Source organism: Armigeres subalbatus, chromosome 2 (genome assembly GCF_024139115.2).
Source record: "Armigeres subalbatus isolate Guangzhou_Male chromosome 2, GZ_Asu_2, whole genome shotgun sequence".
Taxonomy (NCBI): Eukaryota; Metazoa; Arthropoda; class Insecta; order Diptera; family Culicidae; genus Armigeres; species Armigeres subalbatus.
In genome coordinates, this window is record NC_085140.1 from 275,038,936 (window position 1) to 275,064,643 (window position 25,708).

At 37.6% G+C, this 25,708-nt stretch overlaps 1 protein-coding gene across 2 annotated transcripts in view; it reads right to left on the reverse strand.

Annotated features, from left to right (window-relative positions):
* LOC134212267 (uncharacterized) overlaps window positions 1-25,708 on the reverse strand; it is a 125,104-nt gene that overhangs the window by 84,095 nt on the left and 15,301 nt on the right. The window contains exons 3-4 of one of the 2 annotated variants that reach the window (XM_062689971.1): window positions 9,524-9,954; window positions 8,809-9,106 (exon numbers count right to left, since the gene is read on the reverse strand). In XM_062689971.1, the coding sequence (XP_062545955.1) occupies window positions 8,809-9,100 (292 nt within the window). In that variant the 5' untranslated portion in view covers window positions 9,101-9,106; window positions 9,524-9,954. Of the gene's footprint in view, window positions 1-8,808; window positions 9,113-9,523; window positions 9,955-25,708 lie in introns of both variants that reach the window. The other variant, XM_062689970.1, reaches the window with a different exon arrangement.

Genomic DNA, 25,708 nt, shown 5'->3' on the forward strand with positions numbered 1-25,708 from the left:
GCTAGGTCAAATTGTTCAAATTAAAAGCAGTTATTATTTCTTAGCATATAGAATAAAAGAAATAAAAAATTGAAGTTGAATCTTTATTAGTATTTTTTTAATCTACAGATTTAGAAATTAAAAACTAAATGAATTGAAGAAATAACTGTTTGAGGTGCTGCAGAATTGGAGAATCGAAGAATGGAGGAAATTAAAAATCAAAAAATAATTCATAATTAAAGGTTTGAAAATTAAATATAGAAAAAAATATGAATTTGATTAATTGAAAAATCAAAGAATACAATACTGAAGTGATGAATTAGGCATTAGAGACTAACAAAAATGAATAAAATTAAGAGGAAGTGAAAAGTGATAGGGGAGGTGGGGGTAAAACGGACAGGGGTCCTGATTTTCATTGTCGTAAAAATCACAAAATATGATTGTCTTCCACTAAATTGATCCATCGAAGAAAAAGGAAAGGCAAGAAAGAGGAAGGAACAATGAAGAAAAAAAGGAAAACAGAGAAAAGAGCTAGAGGAGTAAAAGAAACAAGCAAAAAGAAAACATAGAGAAGAAAGAAGGAAACATAAAAAATAGAAACAAGACAGAAGTTAACCGAAATAAGAAAAGGAAAGCAGAAAGGAGAAAAAGAACAAAGGAAAAAGAAGAAAAAATGAAGAAATAATGAAAAAGGAAGAGAGAATAATTTACAGTGACCGGCATAATAAAAAGCCCACTAGCCGTTTTTCATACAAAATGGTCAACTTTGGAGATCTAGATCTCGATTGCGTGTGAACCAATTTTGCTGAAAATTTGACCAGAGCTCAGATATAACTTGAATTTTACCACACCTGAATTTCGACCATATTTATTCATAGGGTAATAAAGAGCGTTAATGAATAAAGCTTCCAATGAATGATTAAATTGGTTATGATTAAATCATTCAACTCTATGATTAAAGATTATGATTAATGATTTATTCATTTTTGACAATGATTAATGATTATGATTAACGATTAAAATATTTTTTTACAATGATTAACGATTATGATTAATGAATAAAACTTTTGGAGTATGATTAACGATTAATGATCGTGATTAAATGTTGACACAACATGTGTATGATTAATGATTAACGATCGATATGATTAATGATTAATGATTATGAATAATCAAATTATATAATTTGCATAATGATCAATAGTCAAGTAACCTTTCTTCTGAATTGGGTTATTGAAAGGTATAAAAATTATATGATTATGATTAAAGATTAATGAATAAAAGCGATGTATGCCATGATTAAAATTTATGATTAATGAATAAACTCTAAACATTTATGAATATGATTAGTGAATAATGATTGAATGTAAAAATCTATGATTAACGATTAGTGATTAATGATTAAATCATATTTGTTGTATGATTATGATTAATGAATAATGATTAAATAACCCATTATTCATTAATCATGATTAAATCTATGATTAATCACTAATGCTCTGGGTAAAACATTATTGCGGTAATACCAAAATGAATTTTTTGGCAAAAATTTATTTTTTAAATATCTTGAATTCTATAGGTTATAAACTAATGATTAATTCAGCAAAAACGCGTATTTTGTCAATACAAAAAAGTTTGCGGAATAGTACTTGTAGTTGTAATTTTCAAGATATTATAAAATCAATTTTTGCCAAAAATCGTTTTGGTATTACCGCGATAATTTTTACCCTATGAATCAATATGGTCGGTCAGGTGTGATAAAATTCAAGTTATGTCTGAGCTCTGGTCTAATTTTCAGCAAAATTCGTTCACACGCAATCGAGATCTAGATCTCCAAAGTTGACCATTTTGTATGAAAAACGACTAGTGGGCTTTTTATTTTGCAGGTCAATGTATTTATTTATTTATTTATTTATGTATTTATTTATTTCGTCAACCGACGTAGACTAGTACATATACAATATACATGTTTTTCTTTATTTTCTTAATGCTATAAATACGGTATTATAATGTATAAAAATAAACATAGTTTGGTTAAGTAGTGTTTAATTTTGAGATTTAATGTAAATTTAGATGTGTAGGTTTCGAATTGTGACAAAATATTTTTTTTAGGTTCTGCCGAGACATTTTAAAGTCAATAGTTTCGCAGTGTTGATTATAGATGGTCATCATCTGATTAAGCGGTCCGAATTTTGCATAATTTGTGCGGCAGTGATTAATTAAAAATGTATGTCGATGACGCAGTTGTCGAGATGGTATGTAGAAATCTAATTTTGATAAAATGTTTGTTGAATCAATACGCTGCGAAACTATATCGTTAATAAATGAAACCATTGCAGTTTCACGACGCTCTTCCAAAGATCGAATGTTTATAAACTTGCAGCGTACCTCATATGATGGAAGTGGGAATGTTGTCCAACCTAATTTACGAAGAACAAATAATAGGAATTGTTTTTGTACTGATTCTGATCTTTCTTCGTGCGTTATTGAAAATGGAGACCACACAATGCTGCAATATTACAGTTTCGACCTAACATAAGCAATATATAATATTTTAATTGTGTATGGGTCATGAAAGTTATAGCAGAAAAGTAGAAGAAAACAAGAAAATAGAAATAAAGAAAAAAGCTTAAAGAGAGAAGTAGAAAGAAAGAAGAAGGCGGAAAGTACAAAGAAAAAAAACTTACTTCTTAGTTCTAACTTCCCATTTTTCATTTCTTTCTTCACATTTTTCGTTCAGCCAAATCACCTTCAGCTTAATAGCCTGATGCTAAAAATTTGAAGAATTATAATGTTAAATAATTGAACCATTAAAAAATTAAGGCATGCAAGAATGGCAGCAAAGTAAGATTTCCATAAAAATTAGAAATTTTCCATAAAAAATAGGAAATTGCCAATAAATGTCCATAGATTAATTAACATTAGCAATAAACAATTTTAAAACTTTCATAAAACCTTCACAAAATAATTTCTTTTTTCAAAAAAAAATTTCCATAAAGAAATACAGTAATATCCCGATTTCATCTCCCCCTGGTGAATTTTGAGGTGACAAAATAGGAAAACTGACAAAATAAAAAATAAATAAATTTGTTTCACAATAATGAATTAGTTTATGGCTTGGGAAGGCAAAATACGTGATCGAACTCAAAATTTCTTGTCGAAAAGACTTACAAAATTTTTGACAGGTACTCAGAAAAGATTATAATAAATCACAGACGAAGAAAGTTATTTCATGAAAATCATTGTTGTTTGCGGTATTATTTACAAAAATGAAAAGAACGACTTTTTTGGGGTGGACGAATTTCGCGCCAACCCTTCTATGGGGCTGGCAGCACCATCTCAGAATCGAATGAAACTTGGTAGGCATAAAGATATGGTATTTCTAAGCCACTCTGCATACTTAGTTTTTCAAAAATTGTCAAGAGTAACATTTGATGAGGGCCTAATTTTTTTTCATTGATTTTTTAAAAATCGATGTGACTCTAAAATGACAAGACCTACAAAAAAGTGTTGTATGGCGGACTGTTGTTTTTTGGAAGTTTTTTGGAAAAATATCCAAAAAAAAAACGATTTCTACACTGAAAAAAAAAATGGTTTTAAAAATTAAAATTGATATTACAAAAAACCTCATCTCAGAAATCTATGATTTTTTTCTGCAGATAGGTAGGTATTTAAATTATCTAACTTTTCTGGGAATAATGTTTTTGTGACATATTTAAGGAAAAAAAGTTTTTCTAACAAAAACTTTTTTCAAGTCCATATTGAGTGAAAATTTATCAGCGTGTTTTGTGCCTACAGCGCCAAATATAGGTTCAGCAACCTATAATCGACCAACGACACATTTTGAACGTATAAAAATTTGTTTAGGAAGCAATTTGTTTAGCATAATCTAACATAATTGTGGACCAACATTTCAAAAGGGTTTTTATTTTTTTGGCTTTTTGTATCGAAACAATAAAAACAATTGAGTTTACAAAAAAAAACAAATAATTGCTTTGAAAACGGGGCAATGTTGCCGAAACTGAAGTGATATTTAATTGTAATAGTGGAAAGAAGATGTTGTTCAACAAATGCTAGCCACTGATCGGTGTAATTTAGAAAACGTTATAAAGCGCAATCACATTGCTGAACGCCGCCTACAAGGTACTCTCCCAAATTTTATGCCGTCGACTAGCACCAATTGCAAGGGAGTTCGTGGGACAGTACCAGGCGGGTTTTATGGGCGAACGCTCCACCACGGACCAGGTGTTCGCCATTCGCCAAGTACTGCAGAAATGCCGCGAATACAACGTGCCCACACATCATCTATTCATCGACTTCAAAGCCGCATATGATACAATCGATCGGGACCAGCTATGGCAGCTAATGCACGAACACGGATATCCGGATAAACTGACACGGTTGATCAAAGCGACGATGGATCGGGTGATGTGCGTAGTACGAGTTTAAGGGGAATTCTCGAGTCCCTTCGAAACCCGCAGAGGGTTACGGCAAGGTGATGGTCTTTCGTGTCTGCTATTCAACATCGCTTTGGAAGGGGTAATAGAAGCCTACATGGAGGAAGCCTACATCAGACTGAAGAGGGAAGCCAAGCGGATCGGACTAGTCATCAACACGTCGAAGACGAAGTACATGATAGGAAGAAGTTCAAGACAAGATAATGTGAGCCAACCACCTCGAGTTTGCATCGGTGGTGACGAAATCGAGGTGGTAGAAGAATTTGTGTACTTGGGCTCACTGGTGACTGCCGAAAACGATACCAGCAGAGAAATTCGGAGACGCTTAGTGGCTGGAAATCGTACGTACTTTGGACTCCGCAAGACGCTCCGATCGAATAGAGTTCGCCGCCGTACCAAACTGACTATCTACAAAACGCTCATTAGACCGGTAGTCCTCTACGGACACGAGACCTGGACGATGCTCGTGGAGGACCAACGCGCACTTGGAGTTTTCCAAAGGAAAGTGCTGCGTACCATCTATGGTGGGGTGCAGATGGCGGACGGTACGTGGAGGAGGCGAATTAACCACGAGTTGCATGAGCTGCTGGGAGAACCATCATCGTTGTCGGACAGTAACCCGGTGAAAATGGTTCTCGACAACGATCCGACGGGCACAAGAAGGCGAGGTACGCAGCGGGCAAGGTGGATCGATCAGGTGGAAGATGACTTGCGGACCCTCCGTAGACTGCGTGGTTGGCGACGTGTAGTCATGGACCGAGCCGATTGGAGAAGACTCTTATATACCGCACAGGCCACTTCGGCCTTAGTCTGAATAAATAAATAATATAAAGCCTGTAGATGCATTTGTATCATATTTTATTGAAAAAATTGATAAACTTTTAACTTTTTTGAAAAACAAATAGAGTGCTTTAGGCCAAAGTGAAATACTTGTACTGTTGGATTTCTCTGAAAATGATTCATTCATTATCCAAAATGCTGCTCAGGGTTGGAATATGTAATTCCCAGGCAACAATACATCCATTTGAAGTTTACTTTAAAATAAACTGTAAATAAGAAAACGTTAGCTCTATTAATCAGAAGTAATGACCCATGACACAAAAGCTGTTCACTTATTCATTTCTAAATTAATTGACTTTTTGAAACAGTCGATCGATTTTATAAATATTACTTTTGTGCCTGGTGGCACATTATAAAAATAAAAAGAACTTTGTAAATCTGTGTAATTTCAACATGGCTTAGAAGAGAGCCCGAAGATTCATGATTTTTTTCCAAAAGAAAATTCTACTGTTTTTATTTTGCAGGTTATTCCAAGGAGGAGGTCTTCCAAGAATCCCTCAGAATATTCCTTTAGTAATTATTCAGTATGTTCTTCAACTAGTTCCTCCAGAAAATCTCCCGCAAGTTTCTGTTTTAACATACATTTCTTGTTTTGGAAATTACATTTCTTGTTTCAAACATTTAACATTTCTTGTTTTGGAAATTCATGTAGGATCCCTGGTAGATTTCTCCGGGAGTTCCCCGGCAATCTTTGTGTTCTTTTAAGAATCATTAACAGTTCTCCCAGAATAGTTTTAGGATTTCTTCCAGAATCTTTCGGGATTTTTTTTATGGGAATTGCCCAATAATATCTTGGGTGGTTTCATTTGAAAACCTATTTTATTTTCAAGAGAATTGTTTAGATTCTTTCGGCTGTTGTTACATTTTTTTCTCCGGGACATCCTTCAGAGAGAAAAAAAACTGTGGAAGCATTCCTGCAGGATTTTGTCAAGAGATTCCTGTAGGAAAACTGGTGGGAATTTCAGGAGGATTTTTTCGACTTCCAAAGAAATAACGGTGAAAAAATTTACTACGATGGATCTCCAGCTACCCTTGCGAGCAAAAGCGTAGAATTGCCTTCCGTAGATGGCGAAAATTTTATATTCAATTATTGCTTATACCCTGTTTTCTTCATTGGCAAATTTTCTAATTTGGAATTGAAAATTTTAGTTGTCGTGGTTTCAGAATCCAAAGCCAAAATTATATATGTTATACCGTGATATGTCATAACTTCGCGCATCATAAATTCATTTATTTTTTTCAATTTTTAGCTATCAGTCAAAAGGAAAAAAAATCGGGAGGATTACAAAATATTTTTGTTGTGGAATGTTTTTCACGAAAGAATTTGAAAAACAAACTTGGTTTAATACACCAAATAAAATTATTTGTATTTGGTCCTCCCATCGACCACCATATTTGCTTGTGTTTTGGACGAAGAACTTGACCTAAGTCAAGACCTAATGATTTTACTGTACAAAAGTGGCTACTTTTTGGAAATATTTGTATTCATTATGCTTTGTTGGATATGTTTATTCGCCATTACCGTCGTGCGGGGCTTCTTTTGACAAATCTGGGGCTACTTTGGACATTTTGAAACATGAATTGTAACGTAAATTACTACCAAATCGCCATTATTACCGGGTGTCTTATTGATAGTGGGATGCCAACTTTCTGTTTCAAATTTGATATTTTTCTCGACTATTTTTTTCAGAAAATCCAAAATCCAAAGTAGCCCCCGAATTTTCTCTATGTAGCGAATTTCGTTCAACTGACGCTACTACCTGATATATCGCAGTCTTTTCTTTCTGTTGGGTGCATTAGTTGACCAAAATAGTTTGAATTAAGAGCACAATCGCCATTTTAAAAATCAAGGTCAGAATCAATTAAAAAACCATAAAGCAAAATCTAAGCAAAATTCTAGGGTCGAAATATAGGGGCATATCTATACCGTTATCTGCATCTTTTTAACAATTTATGCATGCTTCTATTGGTCAAATGATTATATTTCATCAAACCAATAACGAGATACAATTCCAAATATGAGCGAAATTAACACTACTTTTGCGCGAAATTTGGAACTTATTTTCAAGCGCAGAATAAACCGCAATTTGTTTTACATAGCGGCAAAATTTGCATGTAACATTTTTTGAGAAACCAGAATCATTCTACTAAGTGATGCAGCAGCAAATGTTTCCAAATGAGCCCTACATGTTTTTCTATGATGGTTTCAGCATTGTCAGATCTTAACCCTTTCTCGCCCACGACTTTTTTCAATAATTTCAATAGGAATAAATCATCTTTGAGAAAAATGCTAGAACATAAGTTATTTGGCATAGCCAAAATTAATAGAAAACGAAAAAAGTTTTTGATTGTAAATCAATAGTTAATTGATTGTTTTCAATAGTTTCACTATTTGTACTCAAAATTGATTATTTAATGATTTGCAGTCTAATCGAACCATAAAGATGTGTCAAATATTCCTTTTTGTTGTTGAAACAATTCGTGCTCCACAGACACCTTGGGCGGACCTTTGATCAAGTGCGCGAAATTAGGGTACTTCACGGTAGAAGAATTGGGCAGTTGATAAATTGAAGAAACGAAAAGTTGAAAAATTAAATATTTAATGGGTTGACCCGCTGGAAAATTGTGGTATGAACGAAATAAAGAATTTAAAATTGAAGAATAAAAATTATTTAATTGTAGAAAGAAATGAAGAATTCTAGAACGATGGATTCAAAAAATTGAAGCATTGAAAAATTTACAATTTGAATAAACCCGGTTTGGTTTTTAGGCGGATTTTTTTTACCGGCCGTGTAAAAAAAAAATCCCATACAAAATGTTTGCAAAGTTGCTCTTTGCTTTTGATACACGGTGTTAGTATATTTTGATTTTTTTACACGGAACATACCCCTTGTGTAAAAAAAATGGGTGAATGGACAAATCGAAGAGTTTCAAAATTGAGGAATGGAATAACGTCTTTTGAGCCGTAAAATTATAACTTCGTATGCAAATAATGAAAGATTGGACTAATTCTATCAATGAAATAATGTGAAGCTTTCTTTAGACTAATCATTAAGTTTATCACTAGGTGATGTTTGTCGTTTCCGATTGTTTTCGTAGAATAGCCCGATATTTTCACTTATTTGGATTTGTAACCAACGATGTTGTTTTGCTGTACCGTGCAAAATTTCCCCTCCCATAGTTTTTATCTTTTATCCCTCCCACTTGAACTGAAAATTAATTATTTTTTTCAGCAACAACGCATATTTTATTTCTACAGATACGGACCAACGAACTCAACAGATAGTTGCACCGAGGTATAATTAGAAACAATGATAATCCGCACACAATCGAGCGTACGACAATGTGCCACTTCAGCAAAAGCCCATAATAATCGATTTTCAATCCCTCGGGGGCTTTGGTTTGAGGCGATACGCAACACTATCCTGGTGGAGTGCCGTCGCCAGCGTACACGCAAATATACGGATATCACAACTCATATAAAACTACGCGAAAAAAAAGAACGATAAAATGCCAACTTTAAATTACTTACCATTGCACTGAGTCACGCCGAGCGACGTGCTCAGGAGCAAAGCCGGGATCAGCATCAACCACAGGGATCTCCCCATCGCTGTCGTCGGCATCGTTCTGTTGGTGGTAGGCCCCACCGGGAAAATCATCGTTGTCGTAGCCGTTGAGAATGACGCAGCACCACCACCATCAGTACGGCCCCGCCGCCATGCACTGGATGACGACACCGGGATGCTGCGACTGCACCACGAGTTCGCCATCCTTTGTCTGTTCGACCCCTCCGGCGATGACGCTGCTAGCAGGTTTGGATTCATCGGATGCTGGAGCTATTTTTCGAGGATTACGAACGCGGTTATTCCAGGTGAAATCGAGGAAATACTGGCATATGTTTGCCAGATTATGTTCAAGAATCAGTACTCCAATGCGCGAGCCAATATATTTGATACTTGGAAAATTCTATGAAACAGATTAATAACTTGCTAAGTGAGAACATATTTTTGGCTTGGCAAATGTTCTTGTCTTTTTCTATGCATTAAGAGATTTAATTGAATAGCTCAAATTCGCAGTGAACGATGAACAAATTTGAGGTGCACAAAATGCTTAAAATTATATAAAATCGATAGTAAAATTTTATATTTTTCAACAATGTTCTGAGTCGTATGTAATTTCGGGAGCATGGTAAAACTGATATTGAAATGTCGATAGAAAATCGATTCTCTGATTTCATCTGGAATTACCTCCGTCAGTTTTTCCTGCACAATTCCGTACTTCTTCCCAGGCGGGAGGATAACTGATTACTCTCCGACACCAATCACACTCACGCGCGTACTTACACCAACCACCGGTCGTCGCTAGGATAATTTTCTTCCGTTCCTAACGTTTTATACGATTTTCCACCGGGACACGAACGCGGACACACGGAGGCACAATTAGTCACATCACAGATGGGATTTACGCCATCCACGAGCGCCGTGAATAAGGTCGTCACACGCGCTAGATTCACTCTCGAAGGATCGTGAAATCGAGTTCTGGCCAATTCAATTCAATTTAAAACCCAGTCAAACTGAAAGATGCACTCGTCGTGGTCTGTAGTTGTCTTCGACTAATAGAGGCTGGGATGCTATTAGAGCGTACGTTCTCGTCCTGTGGGTTTAATGACTGAAGGCATCTGAAAAACAGAGGAAAGAGATAAGAAAGATGAAATCTCATTACTTGGCTAGTCCGCAGTCTATGTGGTCGGATTGTCTCCACCCTCGCTCACTTTCAGAGATATAGACTATTTGAACAGTGATTTGTGAAGCTAATAGAACACTTGATCGATGCTCTGCTAGGTTACGGCACGGCGAGACGAGCTGCTTCGAGACGTTTACTCGGCGGATTAGATTTAAGTGGGAAGAAAGTGTGCTGGTTGGTCACTAACAGCTTCCAGGTATTGCCATTTGGTTTGCTAGTGGAAAGTAATAACGGGAAGAAAGTCCTATCTCTGGATTTAAAACGCCAATGTGTGACATTTATGGGTAACACAGAGGCCAGGCCCTGCAATTACTCAAACCAAAATCAATTTGGTTATGGTGTTGCAGTAGGATAACAAATAGGTATTATTGGCATTTGGTTGGAATAACGTTTTTATAGAATGCCGGAGTATAATTCTTTCTTTGCAAGCAATGCCAATCATAAAGAATGCATTTGCCAAATACAAGGCAAAGGTTGTTCAGGGTGTCGACCCAAATTTGAAAATAAAATTCCCTGACTTTCCCTGACTTTCCAGTAATTTCACGAAAAATTCCAGGTATGATTTTTTTTTCAAATTCTTTAGCATATGAAAATCCCTGCATGTTTAAATCCTTGAAGACCAAACGAGTTCCTGAGTTATTGGAAGCCTATTCACTTGTGGAAGCAGAACATTAAGGTTTTGTAATAAATGGTAGGTAATTCTGGTCGTTCACAAAGATTCTAGTAAATGCGCAGAGCTCCCGAAATTGGCTCCAAATAATGTTATAAACTTTCTGGTGCCCTCATCAACCTTCGGGAATTCTCACGGTTTGTTTGAAATCGCAATAGACCTCCACGGCTACTTTTTCAAATCGTTGAAGTTTTCATATTCTTTCTGGAAATTTATGTGGAATCTTGTACCTATCTTATCTTTTGACAAGACTTTGGAACTCTTTCCAAACAATCGTGGGAGCTTCTAGAAATCCTTAAAATTCCGTAAAAAAATGCTTACGGATTTGCTGGTATTATCGGGAACGCCATAAAACCTTCTCTGAAGTATACTTACGGAATAAGAATGCTTATTCACTTTCTGTGGGGTGTATGGATTTCTGATAATCGTCACTTACTGCTTGCAATCTTACAGATATTAAAGAATTCAATTCCTACAATCTCACACAAATCCATTCAGCACTTACAATAAGTCCAGGACAACATTATAAAATTCGATACCACTGCGATACTTTAAATATTTTGGTTTGAATATGCTCAGGTTCTTCGGAGAAGAAGTGGCACAACTAGCCTCAAATGCTAGGGAGAGCTACATCTATTCCATTTATTTTATCGAGTTTTAGATATTTGCCAAAATTTCCAAAGTGGATCAATCGTTTTGGAATTACAGCATTGTTTTTTTTACAGAAAGTTCAATTCGATGTTAGACTTTTTCAACAACTACAACAAGCGATGAAACTTCATAAGAAATATCTTATGGAATTTTTTAAGAACTCGTGGAAAAAAGTTTGAAGATTCCTTGGCATATTTTTTGTATGAATCCCTCCACAAATACATTCTAATTTGAGTAAATACCATACAGTCTATTAAGTTTTTTGAAGTAGAGTTTTTGAAAAAAAAAACTACTGAACATTTTTTATTTTTCAGGGAGAATTTTGAAGTAATTTGGAAAATTTAGAGAGAAAAAAATTATAATTATCTTTAGATTATCTTTTTTTTTTCAGACAGACAATTGGTGCTATTGCCGAAGCCCGGCAAACCGCCGGGAGATCCTTCGGTATACATACCAATGTGCCTACTCGACACAGCTGGAAAGTTGCTAGAGAGGGTGATCCTGAATAGATTGTCGGACTGTACGGAGTGTGTGGGTGGCCTATCTAGCAACCAGTATGGTTTCCGTAAAGGCCGTTCTACAATCGAAGCAATTCGGTCGGTAACGGATACTGGTCAAGTAGCGCGTGGTTTGAATAGGCGAGGTATTAGGTATTGCGTATTGATTACATTTGATGTTAGGATTGCGTTTAACAAAGCTAGCTGGGCAGCTATAGCTGACTCCCTGCATCGCCTGATTGTTTCAGATTATCCGTGCAGGATACTGAAAAGTTATTTTCAGGGGTGTTGATTAAGGTGGCCCCATAGTGGGGCCCTCCTTAGCCATGCGGTAAGACGCGTGGCTACAAAGCAAGACCATGCTGAGGGTGGCTGGGTTCGATTCCCGGTGCCGGTCTAGGCAATTTTCGGATTGGAAATTGTCTCGACTTCCCTGGGCATAAAAGTATCATCGTATTAGCCTCATGATATACGAATGCAAAAATGGTAACCTGGCTTAGAAACCTTGCAGTTAATAACTGTGGAAGTGCTTAATGAACACTAAGCTGCGAGGAGGCTCTGTCCCAGTGTGGGGATGCAATGCCAATAAGAAGAAGAAGAAGATCATTGGTGCTGATCGAAGTGCTAATCATTTCAACATCCACTGAGTAGCACTTTAATCAATCGTGTTGATATTATGGAATTGTCTGCATTCAACACACTTGTGAAAGGTGTGACACCACTTCAAAATCAAAGGAATATCATTTTCAATAATAGTGATTGTAAAGTTGATCATTCAATAGATGGAACAGTTAAATTGAGCGTGTTGATTTTTTACCGTTTGTTGATGTGTATTCAACACACTTGTGAAAGGTGTGACACCACTTCAGAGTCAAAGGAATATCACTTTCAATAATAGAGATTGTAAAGTTAAACATGAATGTCTTTAGGAGAAAATTCCAGTATTAGGATAAAAAGATCGCCAGCAGTGCACGGAACGGTCGCCAAGACGGTGTTAAACCGGGAAAAAATAGACCATCGTTTTGCCGTAACCATCTGAGCGTTTCGAAGGGACTCGAGAATGCCCCTGAAACTTGAACTAGGCACATCACCCGATCTATCGTCGCCTTGATCAACCGTACCAGTTTATCCGGAAATCCGTTTTCGTGCATTGAGATTCTCACGTCCGAATGTGTGAGTGGCGATAAAAGGAAAACAAACACTCCTAGATGGTGCAACTCAGCAAAGATTGGGTAAAAATGAGTATATTTCCATATATTTTTTTACTCTTTTGATATCATTGCACAATGGTCCCAGAGTCGAATCTAGCAAGACAAAAATGTTTGCGCCAAAACTATTAGTTTTACATATATAGTGTCTTTGGGAAAAAAATTTCAAATTTTTGACGATTTTTCCATGTAGTGAAATTAGGGTGGTACCTATATTTCAGAGTTCTTAATATCAACTTTTTAATTTTTCGGTAAAGACTTGTGCAATGTTCCACAAAGTTGTAGAGCAATTAATTTTGAGCAACTTTGCCGAAGAAACCATTTTCTATCTCTTATGGTTCGCAAGTTATGAGCTTTTTAATAAATACGTTAGGGCGGTCCCTAAAATTGGTATTCTTCACATAACTTTTCATACATTCATTTCTAAACTTTGTTCCGAGCACTTTTAGGACTTTTGAAGACGCACATTTTTGTTAAAGAACCATGGATCTATCTCTTATAAGAAAAAAGTTATTCGAGTTTTTGTATGAAAAACATGTTTTTTTTATATGCGTATATTTCAAAATGGAGCAAACCGATTTTCAATCTATTGGTTCTATTCGAAAGCTCGCACTTTTCTGCGTTTATGGTGGGAAAACTGAGAGAGCGTTTTTTGTTTAAAGCGTTTTATTTCATTTTGAAAAAAATATGTTTTTAATCGAAAAACGGCTATAACTTGATAAATAAACGAGATAGGTCCATGGGTCTTCAACAAAAAGATGTGCCTTTAGAAGTTCTAAATGTGGTCCATACAAAGTATCCCTCAAAAATCAATACATAAAAATATATTTATAAAAAACGGTTTTCGTAAGGAAATAAACGTTAGTTAGATCAAAGTAGGCTGGTCGACAGAGCGTATGATTTTTTTTGACGTTATTGTACCTTGCAACAAAAACTACAACTTTCGTGATAATTTTCCAAAGCTCTCATAGATGTGAAAAATTTCTCCGCAGTACAAATAGCACGTGCTATCCAAGCATTCACCGCTAGGATGCACCACGAGGCGGCCAAATGTGAAGATTTGATTTTAGCGTAATAGTAATAAAACATATTTCAGTAGCTAACCACTGGTCATCTTCGTTTTCTCCCACTGGTGATACCAAAAAAAATCTAATCTAATCAAGATAGGCTTGTACCAAAGGCTATACTTCAAAAGTGACGTATTTTCAACGCTACATATCCAACAGAAAACCAAGCTACTACCATTAATATGCATAGTAGCCTGATTTTCTGTTTGATGTTTAGCATGGCACACAAAAGACATGGCAGTCTCAACGCGTATGTAAACATTCAGTATGAATGAACCGGTGAACCGAGAAAATGCGCTCTCTAGTTCAGCCTACTTTGATCGATCTAACGTTTATTTCCTTACGTAAACCGTTTTTTTAAATATATTTTTATGTATTGATTTTTGAGGGATACTTTGTATGGACCACATTTAGAACTTCTAAAGACACATCTTTTTGTTGAAGACCCATGGACCTATTCCGTTTATTTATCAAGTTATAGCCGTTTTTCGATTAAAAACATATTTTTTCAAAATGAAATAAAACGCTTTAAACAAAAACGCTCTCTCAGTTTTCCCACCATAAACGCAGAAAAGTGTGAGCTGAATAGAACCAATAGATTGGAAATCGGTTTGCTCCATTTTGAAATATACGCATATAAAAAAAACATGTTTTTCATACAAAACTCGAATAACTTTTTGATATAGTAGATAGCTCCATGGTTCTTTAACAAAAATGTGCGTCTTCAAAAGTCCTAAAAGTGCTCGGAACAAAGTTTATGCGAGAAATGAATGTATAAAAAGTTATGTGAAGAATACCGATTTTTAGGGACCGCCCTAACGTATTTATTAAAAAGCTCATAACTTGTGAACCATAAGTGATAGAAAAATGGTTTCTTCGGCAAAGTTGCTCAAAATTAATTGCTCTACAACTTTGTGGAACATTGCACAAGTCTTTACCGAAAAATTAAAAAGTTGATATTAAGAACCTCTGAAATATAGGTACCACCCTAATTTCACTACATGGAAAAAAATCGTCAAAAAATATGAAATTTTTTTCCCAAAGACACTATATATGTAAAACTAATAGTTTTGGCGCAAACATTTTTGTCTTGCTAGATTCGACTCTGGGACCATTGTGCATTGTGATGACCCGATCATTTTTGAGGTTATGAGCAGAATTGCACACATGACGAATTGCACATTAGTGTGCGAGCGCTAAACGTCACTCATCTCTATAAGCTACCATAGTTGGTCCTGGTCGATTGTATCATATGCGGCTTTGAAGTCGATAAATAGATGAAGTGTGGGCACGTGGTATTCGCGGCATTTCTGCAATACCTGACGTACGGCGAAAACGACGTACGGTCTGTGGCAGACATCCCGCCTGGTACTGCCCCACGAACTCTCTTGCAATTGGTGTTAGTCGGCGGGAGAGTACCCTGTATGCGGCGTTCAGCAAAGTGATTGCGTGGTAGTTGCTAAAATCCAGCTTATCGCCCTTCTTTTAGATGGGACACACGACACCTTCCATCCACTCCTGCGGCAAAACTTCCTCCTGAGTTTTCTTGCTCTGCGATCCGCATCGGACTCAGGAAGTCGGCTCACTGTCCGTTCAATATCCTCGATGGTGAAGTACTTTCTCATGCAGTCATGCAACCCTTCATTCGTAAATCCAGCATGGAGTCCTACGAAAGATTCTTCGCCTGGGGCCATAAACAGTCCATCCTAATGAGACCGAACACCTATCGGTTCGCCCGCATTTCCGACGTGGGCTTCCAGAAGCGATAATAGGAAAGCATTATTTAACCCGATGAGAAGCTTGGGTTGAATGCAGGTTTGATCAGATAGGTTAACATTCTCCAAATGTTGACACTGACTTACGATTTCCCCATAGTTTACGCGTTGTTTCGGTAGATACAATTTTTCTACGATGTGTACTTCCATTAAGTCGAAGCGTACTTCCATCGCAGCAACTGAAGAGAGACGCACTCCGAGTTACGTTCCTCGCGAACAATATTTCCCGTCCAACGTAGCTTGAGAGGCTGTGCCATTCCAATGGCTCGCAAGTCTCGGACAAGGTCCTCGTCGATTAAAGATAATTCCGACCCTTCGTCCAGATACGCCATGGCGCGTACTGATTTGTTGCCATTGAATAATACAACCGGCGCTATTCTGAATATAATGGACGGTGTGTTGTTCATATGAACGCAATGGAAACTGTTGCTTGAGGTGCAAGTTGAATTTTGACGAAGCATCCGACTGTTCACGATGGAACAGGGGATGGTGATGCTGGCGACATGTTCCCACATTGCAGGTAATCTTAAAATTGCACCACCCTTGATGATTGTTCAAACATCGTTCGCATAACTTCATTAATTGCATGAGTCTCAGACGCTCTGCGATGGTTTGTCTTCGGAATTCTTCACAATTTCGAACGCGATGTTCTCCTTTCCGGCAGATTCGGCAGAATGTGACCTGGTGTGGCGATCTAATAGATGATGCTTCCTGTGCATTAATGAAACCTCGATCCTTCAATTTAACCTTGTCGCTCTTCATTTTGAGGTCAATTACGAGAATGACTTCGGTGGCTTCGGACACCAATTTCGAAGTAAACTGTGCAAAGGTACCGAGTGTCACTGGATGGACGAACCGCTTAAATTGAACCCATTCTCTTTTTGTAGCTGAAGGAAGCTTGTCGACAAGCTCTTGGATGAGTACAGGGTTTACGAGATGATCGTGAAAATTTGCTGCCACGAGATGGTCGCACAGTTCCTGTACTACCAGTCCGAATGGGATGAAAGTTTCTAAACGATCGGCTTTGGGAGCTTCAGCTCTTCTCACCTTATTTAAGAGCGCGTGGATCAATTGCTCCGGACGTCCGTATAACATTCGGAGAGTATCAATAACCTTTGGAACCGCCTCCAGGAGGAGTAGTCGACTTCGAACCGACTCTAGGGCAGCACCCTTCAAACATTCTTGTAAGCGAACGAGGTTTTCAATGTTTGAGAAGCCGCACGCTGTTGTCGAGTTCATAAAGCTGCTGTAAAACAGAGGCCATTCTTCTACTTTGCCTGTGAATATGGGAAGCTTCTTTGGAAGAACTTGGCGAGCTGCACGCTGGGCTCTTGATGGACCTGCATGTATCGCCAACCTTGCCTGTGTCTCGTCAGGTGACTCCTTGTAATCAGAGTCGCCATCGTTACTGTCTTCACTTTGAACGGCCTGGCTACGAATTGATCGAGGATTTACGTTAGCTGCACCAGGAGCCATAGCCGCAACTTCTGGGTGTCGCTTAGGGGTTTCTAAATCGTGATGCTTCGCGAAAATCGGTTCCTTATCCAACCACGCTTCCACCATTTTTCGGTTGTCCTGTGCTGTTTCGCCAACAGGTGGATCGCCTCCGATTGCACCCTCCAGTTCTAAATTCGCGGAAAGAATTTCGTACTTTTCATTCTCGGGAACCGCTCTCGTAACTCTCGCTGACGGTTTTGATACTCCATCTGTTCCGCCAACTGTTTTTCCAAGATCGCCTGTTCTTGGGCCAACTCCTTCTCTCTCAATTCCCTCTCTTGTTGGATCTTCTTTTGAATAAACCGATTTTTGATCTCCAACCTTTTCTCTCGCATCTGCCTCCCATCATCGAGTTGCTTCTCTTTCATAGCTAATTGCTCCTCCATACGTCGAAACTCTAGTTGAACTCGTGATTCCGAATTACGGCTCAAATTTGAAGCCACCGATTTCGTATCGTTATCTTTTCTCGGTGGAACGATACTAGTCACATCCGTCCTGATCTTCATTGCAGGAACACTTTTAGAGGCTGATGCGATATTCGACGATTCACATACGTTTCCAGCTGGATTTAATTGTTTTCCCGTTTTGTCTTTTGGCGCCTTCTTTGCCTTCGTCTTTTTTTCCATGCATACAGGACAGCAGAAATGCCGGTTTGCGACGCCAGGAGTTTCTCCCACACAGGCAAAGTGAACCAACTCGAACAAGCATCTCAGGCTACCATATCCTCGTCATCCGCTACGCTGCATTTCTTGCATTGCCCAGTCATCTCGTAAATATTTTGAGAAACTGTTCGGACACGGATAGATACTAAGTTTTGAAGCAGTGCGTTTTATAGAATCAGCTCAAACTAAAAATAGAATTTATTTAGTCAACTTGATAATCAGGATTGTACATTCTGTGTCCCTTACATATTTAGTTTCCAATCCCTGGCAATTACAAGTACGATAGGCAACGTATAAACTCAGACTCGAAATAACCCTAGAATCTATACGAATACTGAATTACTAATATTTAGTAATATAAGAATATCAATTATCTCAACTTACATCTGTTACTTAATTTAGCAACAACTCAATTAGATATTCGTAGATTAATGTATTATTAAAGAGGATAACCTAAATTATTGGGCTGTATATAAGGAGGAAATAGTTAGCAACGTTCATATATAGTTTTTAGGTGTTGTCGTTACCAAACAATATAAATGTTCACTAGCACGAATTTGTGGTTCTAGAGAAGCAATAATTATCCAGTTTTCCGCGAGCGGTAATGGCTGCCAGCTTGCCTGCGGGTCAGTCCCTGATTTGACGTTTGTGGAGGTCAACAGCACACACCGCCCCGAGCGATTTGACCTATGTTGCATATAAGAAGGTGCTGATTCAGTAAATTCAAGCCTTCTTATATACCACCTTGATCAAAATGCTCGAATAGTGGGTGCAGTTGACCTCCAGAAACGTCAAATCAGAGACTAACCCGCAGACAAGCTGGCGGCCATTACCGTTCGCGGAAAACTGGATAGCAATTCAATGATAATTCACTCTAAATCGTTCAATCGTTTGTAATCTAATTACATATGCACATCAGAGATCCACGTTGTTCACCAATCGAATCGCTATCGTGTTGTTGATATTATACAATAGACGTTGTCTGTCACAACCAGCAATGTAGTTCAGAGAGTAGGTACGACGTCCGTTGGTAGTCTTGGGGTAGTCTACCGTCTTGTAGCCGCCCAATGTTTAGCTGCGACGGGCGACTCCGACGCGTGTTGTACACCGGCGACGCTTTTGAGGGCAGACATACTGCAACGAGGTAGTGGTCGGATTGAATATTCGCACTGCGGCAAGTGCGTACGTTCGTGATGTCGGAGAAGAATTTAGCGTCGATTAGAACGTGGTCGATTTGGTTTTCCGTTACTTGATTAGGTGGCCTTGTGAATATTCTTGCGGGGGAAGAAAGTGCTTCGGACTACCATTCCGCGGGAGGTTGCAAAGTTAATGCATCGTTGGCCGTTGTCATTCGATACGGTATGCAGACTATCCGGTCCAATGACCGGTCTATACATTTCCTCCCTTCCTACCTGAGCGTTCAAGTCACCGATGACAATTTTGACGTCCCACAGTGGGCATCCATCATAAGTCTGCTCCAGCTGTGCATAGAACGCTTCTTTCTCGTCGTCGGGTCTCCCTTCGTGTGGGCAGTGCACGTTGATGATGCTATAGTTGAAGAAACAGCCTTTTATCTTCAGCTTGCACATCCTTGCGTTAATTGGCTGCCACCAAATTACGCGTTGGCGCATCTTGCCCAGCACTATGAAGCCGGTTCCTTGCTCGTTGGTGGTGCCACAGCTTTGATAGAAGGTAGCCGCTCGATGTCCGCTTTTCCACACTTTCTGTCCTGTCCAGCAGATTTCCTGCAGCGCTACGACGTCGAAGTTGCGGGGATGTAATTCATCGTAGATCATCCTGTCGCAACCTGCAAAGCCTAGCAACTTGCAATTCCACGTTCCAAGCTTCCAATCGTGATCCTTTATTCGTCGCCTTGGTCGTTGCCGATTGTAACGAGTCGTATTATCTTCTATGTCGTTCGTAATGGACGCCATGAACGCGAATAAATAAAATTGCCACGCAAACGCTCTCTAATTAGTTGATTGTACTACATTTTGAAAATGATTCTACTGCGGAAAGCTCTGTAGTAAGTAGGGGAAAATACCTATTCTTGGCAGTCTAAGACATTCGCCAAATTGAATGATGAAAATAATGAATAATTACACTAAAACACAGGCACAGTTCAACTGGCATACATTTGTATGCTCTTCCTTTGATGATTAGTGTTCACTAAATATAACAGCTTTTACCACAAACTCAGTAAATTTAACATAAAGTAACAGGTCAACGTTTCTTCTATTGGCATAGCAATTTCTATTATCAGCAATGAGTTTGCTCCCTTTAGCAACTAGACATGAAAGTAGAAAACTGGTAATGTATTGGTGCCAAATGCTGGTTGTTTATATTCTCTAGTAGTAAAATTCATTCATATTAATCGGACGCACGCTCATCTCACTTCACTCAATTTTAGAACAAACTTTATTGTTTATCAAAACTGGCTTAAAACAAAACATGAATATTTAGCCTTGGCATCAATTTTATGTCATGTAGACAGATAGGCAAAAGCATTTAAACACATTAAAAACAAATTTAACCCTTATGCGGACAACAAAAACAGACAGTGAATGGCAGATAGGGTACCTGTGTACCCATATATTGACATTTTCTTAACTTTTACCATTTTCAACCCATTTGAATAATGTTGGCTATTTTGGAGAAGGGAACTTATATGGTTTTTGTCCGCTGCCAAGATTTACAGCTTTTGTCTTTTGTAATGCCTTAGAGTCGTAAGCAAACGTCTATCAACCAGTTTCAAATATACAACTTGCTCTTTGCGGTCCTTACATGATATGTTTGTTTCATAAAAAAAATCATGGTTGTTGTGTACAAGACACGACCGCTCGACGTAAACCACTTAAAACCAAATCTATTATAGACTAGGAAACGGCATGACCATTGGTATGTAGAGGTTTTTGGGAACGATGAAGATTCTTATGATGGTATTAGACTCCTCCTCTTCTGGAAGGGGGACTCCCATACAAATGAAGTACAAATTTCTGCTTTAATCGAAAATTAATCTAAGAAATGGAATCCCAATTTGCAAATTTCGTATACTTAACCGTCTTTTAAATAATGTAAAAAATATATAATTAATCAATTTAAGATGAAACGAAGCTCGTCGGTTCTGGTAGTATAGTATATTAACCTCGTGAGTCTTCATATGTTGAACAATGGGCAGCAGTATCCTATCCAGCCGCTGGAGCAACCCCATTCTTACACTACTTTTCTCAGTTGAATGATAGATAATACCCTAAAAGTAGGCAATTATTTATGGTTGAAATGCGCTATGTATGAACTGTAATGGTTATGACTTTTTTTGATGAGCATGGAAAGTAGTGAAGTTGCAAAAGGAAAACGGTCCTGTCAGCCACATAAGGGTTAAAATACTACGGCGTTGCTATCACTTTTGATATAATTCATGGTCTGCGTAAAAATCTGAATAGAAGCATTTGTATTTTAACACTTTTTTAAAATAAATGCCACTGCCGGATATTTTGTTCGCATTTTTGCTGAAATCAAATCACATAGAATTGTGCGTGGTATCTTTTTAGCGTGTGTTTGATATGCTCACAAACACATTCTCTCGCTTTATTCCGAAGTATGCTGCTGCCAAAGAAAACGAACGGTCCCGATTTTATTTAGTGAAACATAGAGCAAATATTGCATAAATTTGCTCTTTGTGGTGATAATCCAGTGGTGATAAAGTGTAAAAAGTAGTTTACGTACTTAATTTGTCGTGTCATACGCAAAAAAGAGGAGAAACAGGCGATCCAAAAAAGTAAGTAACAGTTTACTTTTCGTGCGCTGCTTTCTTTGGCGATGCAATAATGGCAAGGATTTCGTAGCTGTAAATTTGTTTCGGTGATTAACACATCAAATCTTGCTACTTTTACACAAACAACTTATTCAAATGAAAGCTTATACTTGAAATTGTGTTATTGAATCAAAATTATGTTCATAAATAGTTTATGTTTGCTGGAAAACGCAAATATTGTTGAGGGTGCCAACAACTGTCGCACCCTGCCAATGCCGTATTCTACCCTATATTAGTGGTTCTGAAAAGATCCATTCACAATGTTGGATGTAAATTTCCTTTTGAGCTGTTCAACTGGGAGTTTATGATTGTTCAAAACATTATGATTCGATGTCTGCAGGAATACCAAACGTTTAGCCGCTGCTGCCATCGGCCGAGAAAACTTGATCAGTAGTGTTGACGTCGACCCTTTAGGCTCGATGCCCACGTAGCGTCTTTTCAACTCTGCGTGCACACGGAGTTAAAAAGACGCAGGTGTGTATCGGAGAAAAGCGTTAACGCAGCGTCACCACGCCGATGCACAACTGCGTTATTTTAACGCTGTGTGCACACTGCGTTGAAAAAACGCTTCGTGGGCATCGGGCCTTATCGTCACACCGCCGCGCCGCGCTTACTGTTGGCTTCTCGGTCTGAAAATGCCGATGATGCCGACCTGAGAATGCTGACGATTCTGCCTTGCTCTTCAAAAGGCTTAGGTTTGCGAGTGCATGGCTGAGACGATAATGCAACTGACGGTGCTGTGGTTACTTTGCATGTTCCGATCAGATTGAGAGGACAAATTCGCGCTGCGCTATTTTATGCCTTCTTGGCAGACCTAGCGAGAGCTCATTTGCTGACGTCTGCACCAATCAGAGCGTGGCAAAGGAATGATGCGGTACCCATATTTATAGGTTCTGGTGAATTTAATGGAAACAGTTTTGGGCCTATTGAAACAAGTTTTCAGATATTATCAAGCATTAATATAAAAGGCATACTTGAAAGTTGTCGATTGAGGGGTTAACTGCAAAAAATCTGATCACAAGGGTAAAAGCTAATAACGTTTGAAATCTTTTAACACAGCGTTACGCGGCTGATTTAGCGATTGAAGCGATTTGGATAGGAAGAGTGGGATTGTTAACATCTCGTGGATAAAAGGGGGGGGGGGCTTCTCTCTCTCCATCTATTGGGTCAATCTGGGCTAGATTATTTTATTTTATGTATTATCTTTCTTCTGGAAGGAGATTCTCTATTCATCCCGTGGATTCGCATAAGTGTCTCTGCTCATCATCATCATCTAAGAAATTTTAAGTTGCAGCTATTTTCTTATTAACGAAAAATAAAAATGTTTGACAAAAGTGTTTTCCTGTTGTTTTTTTTTTAACAATAACTTGAAATAATTAATGCAACCAATACTATTTTCGATATCGGCACTTTAAACTGTTCTCATATAAATGAAAGTTATACTAAGCAAGTATAATCAGCACATAAACAAAGCTGGGGTCAACCAGGTAAATAGCCAATTAGAATGACTATTTAATATTATTTTTTCTTAGAGTGTACCTCAGACACGATAACTATGTATAAAGGAATACCGAAAATGCAATTTGCCATTGTGCCATTGTTCTTTTATCGAAATATAAACAAATGTAAACTAAACATTGAATTAATACCACGTTATAAGGCGAAAGAAACGGTGATTCCTGGTACGTGTTTTCGACATTTCATTGGTATTCCTTGTATTTTTCTATCGATACTACATCCCTCATTCAGCCGTCTCCGACCGGCAGCCCTTACTTTGCACCGTTCAATGTGCAAAAACGATCCATAAAAAATGAAAAACGATCCGTAAATAACATCTGAATGTTCCATAAAACGCTACCATAAATCCATAAAATAGTTCGGGAGATTCCATAAAGATTAATTTAATGATCCATAAATCTTTGGAAATTGATCCATAAAAACTATATTTTGATCCATAAAATCAGAAATTTGCGCAATTTTTATCCTGATGATGATCCATAATTTCAGTAATATGATCCATAATTTTGGTCATATGATCCATAATATTGTTTATATGATCCATAATATTGTTTATATGATTCATAATTTTAATTATATGATCCATAATTTTGATAATGTGATCCATAATACTTGGATGAAACCTTATTAATTGATCCACCCATTTTTTTAAAATCTATGGATCAACAAAGTTATGGATCAAATGGCCAGAATTATGGATCATATAACTAAAATTATGGATTATCACCATAAAAAAATGCGCAAAATTGAAGTTTTATGGATCAAAATATAGTTTTTTATGGATCATTTTCTATGAACTTATCATACGTTCATGGGAAAATAGCAAGAATTGTATTGTTTTTCTTGACCATGTTAATGGAACATATTTTCCTATTAATTGCTAAATTTCAGCTCAGTTATGGATCAGAAAATTATTCTTTATGGAATCTCCTGAACTATTTTATGGATTTATGGTAGTATTTTATGGAACATTCAGATGTTATTTAGGGATCGTTTTTAATTTTTTTATGGATCTATTTTTATTGTTTATATGCAAAAGTATGTTTTGCCGTCTCCAACCGTCCACCAGCACGGTCATAGTTATCAGATCCACGGCTTTTACTTACAAGCCTCAAGTAACGTTCATGCTTTACTCACTAATATCACCCCTCCATCAAAATATATCAACTCATAACAATCTGTCTCCGAAATTGGTTACACTGAAATCCCAGATAGTGTCTGGTTGCATCTATTTAGTCCCTAGACAAAGGCAATGTTCGCTAATTTATAATGTTCCACGCTGTGATAGGATAAAATATATCTTGTCTGCGATGATTGCTTAGCAAAGGTAGGTAACGCGATAAAGCCATTATAATGAGAGCCGAAACTGATAACAGACTAAACACCGAAAAAAAACGAGGAATCCCATCTGAACGATCACTCAGGTAGACATTGCATAAAAAGGTTGCCAATTTGTTTGTCACGGGTAACTGATAACGAGACGAACACGAGACCCAAAACAAAGCCTCCAATTTGCGGCTTGTTAGGCAGATGGTAAAAAAGCTACGATTACTTAGGAAAATGGTGAGGTGTACTTTGAACCGTGAAGGTAATTAACTGGATGATGTGTCATCACACAATCGATTTGCATCGGAATGGACAGGGTAGGACAAGGCAAAACAAACGATTTATAAATGTGACACATTTGAGTTATTTGTAGGCACCTGAAAAAAAGCACGTGCGTAAAAAGGAAAGATAAGACAAATGGAAGTCTTTGAAATTGGGCGACAAAAACAATCACTCTGACAATTATATGAATGCAATTCTGTTGCTTTTCGGAGAATCAATTGAAAAAAAAGCCGAAAAAATGACAAGCCGATTAACTTGGTAATCTTAACGAAGGGGATTTTTTCCTTAGTACCGTACGGTTTTAATTTTTGATGTTTATAAAAATTTCTCTACAAGCAGAGTTTATGGATATATGATTCAAATTTAGAATTTTAGATATCTGGGTAACCTATTTCATCGGAAAACACTTAAAGGCGATTGCACGGGTCATAAACTCCAGATAAAAAATGTTAACATTGTCCTCATGAGAATTCACTCGTAGCACGGGTAAAAAATGTAAACACTGCCATCGCAAAAAAAGCCGAAAAAATATGTCACAAATCATGCCACAATTGTCTTCTTCTTCTTCTTATTGGCATTACATCCCCACACTGGGACAGAGCCGCCTCGCAGCTTAGTGTTCATTCAGCACTTTCTACAGTTATTAACTGCGAGGTTTCTAAGCCAGGTTACCATTTTTCTATTCGTATATCATGAGGCTAACACGATGATACTTTTATGCC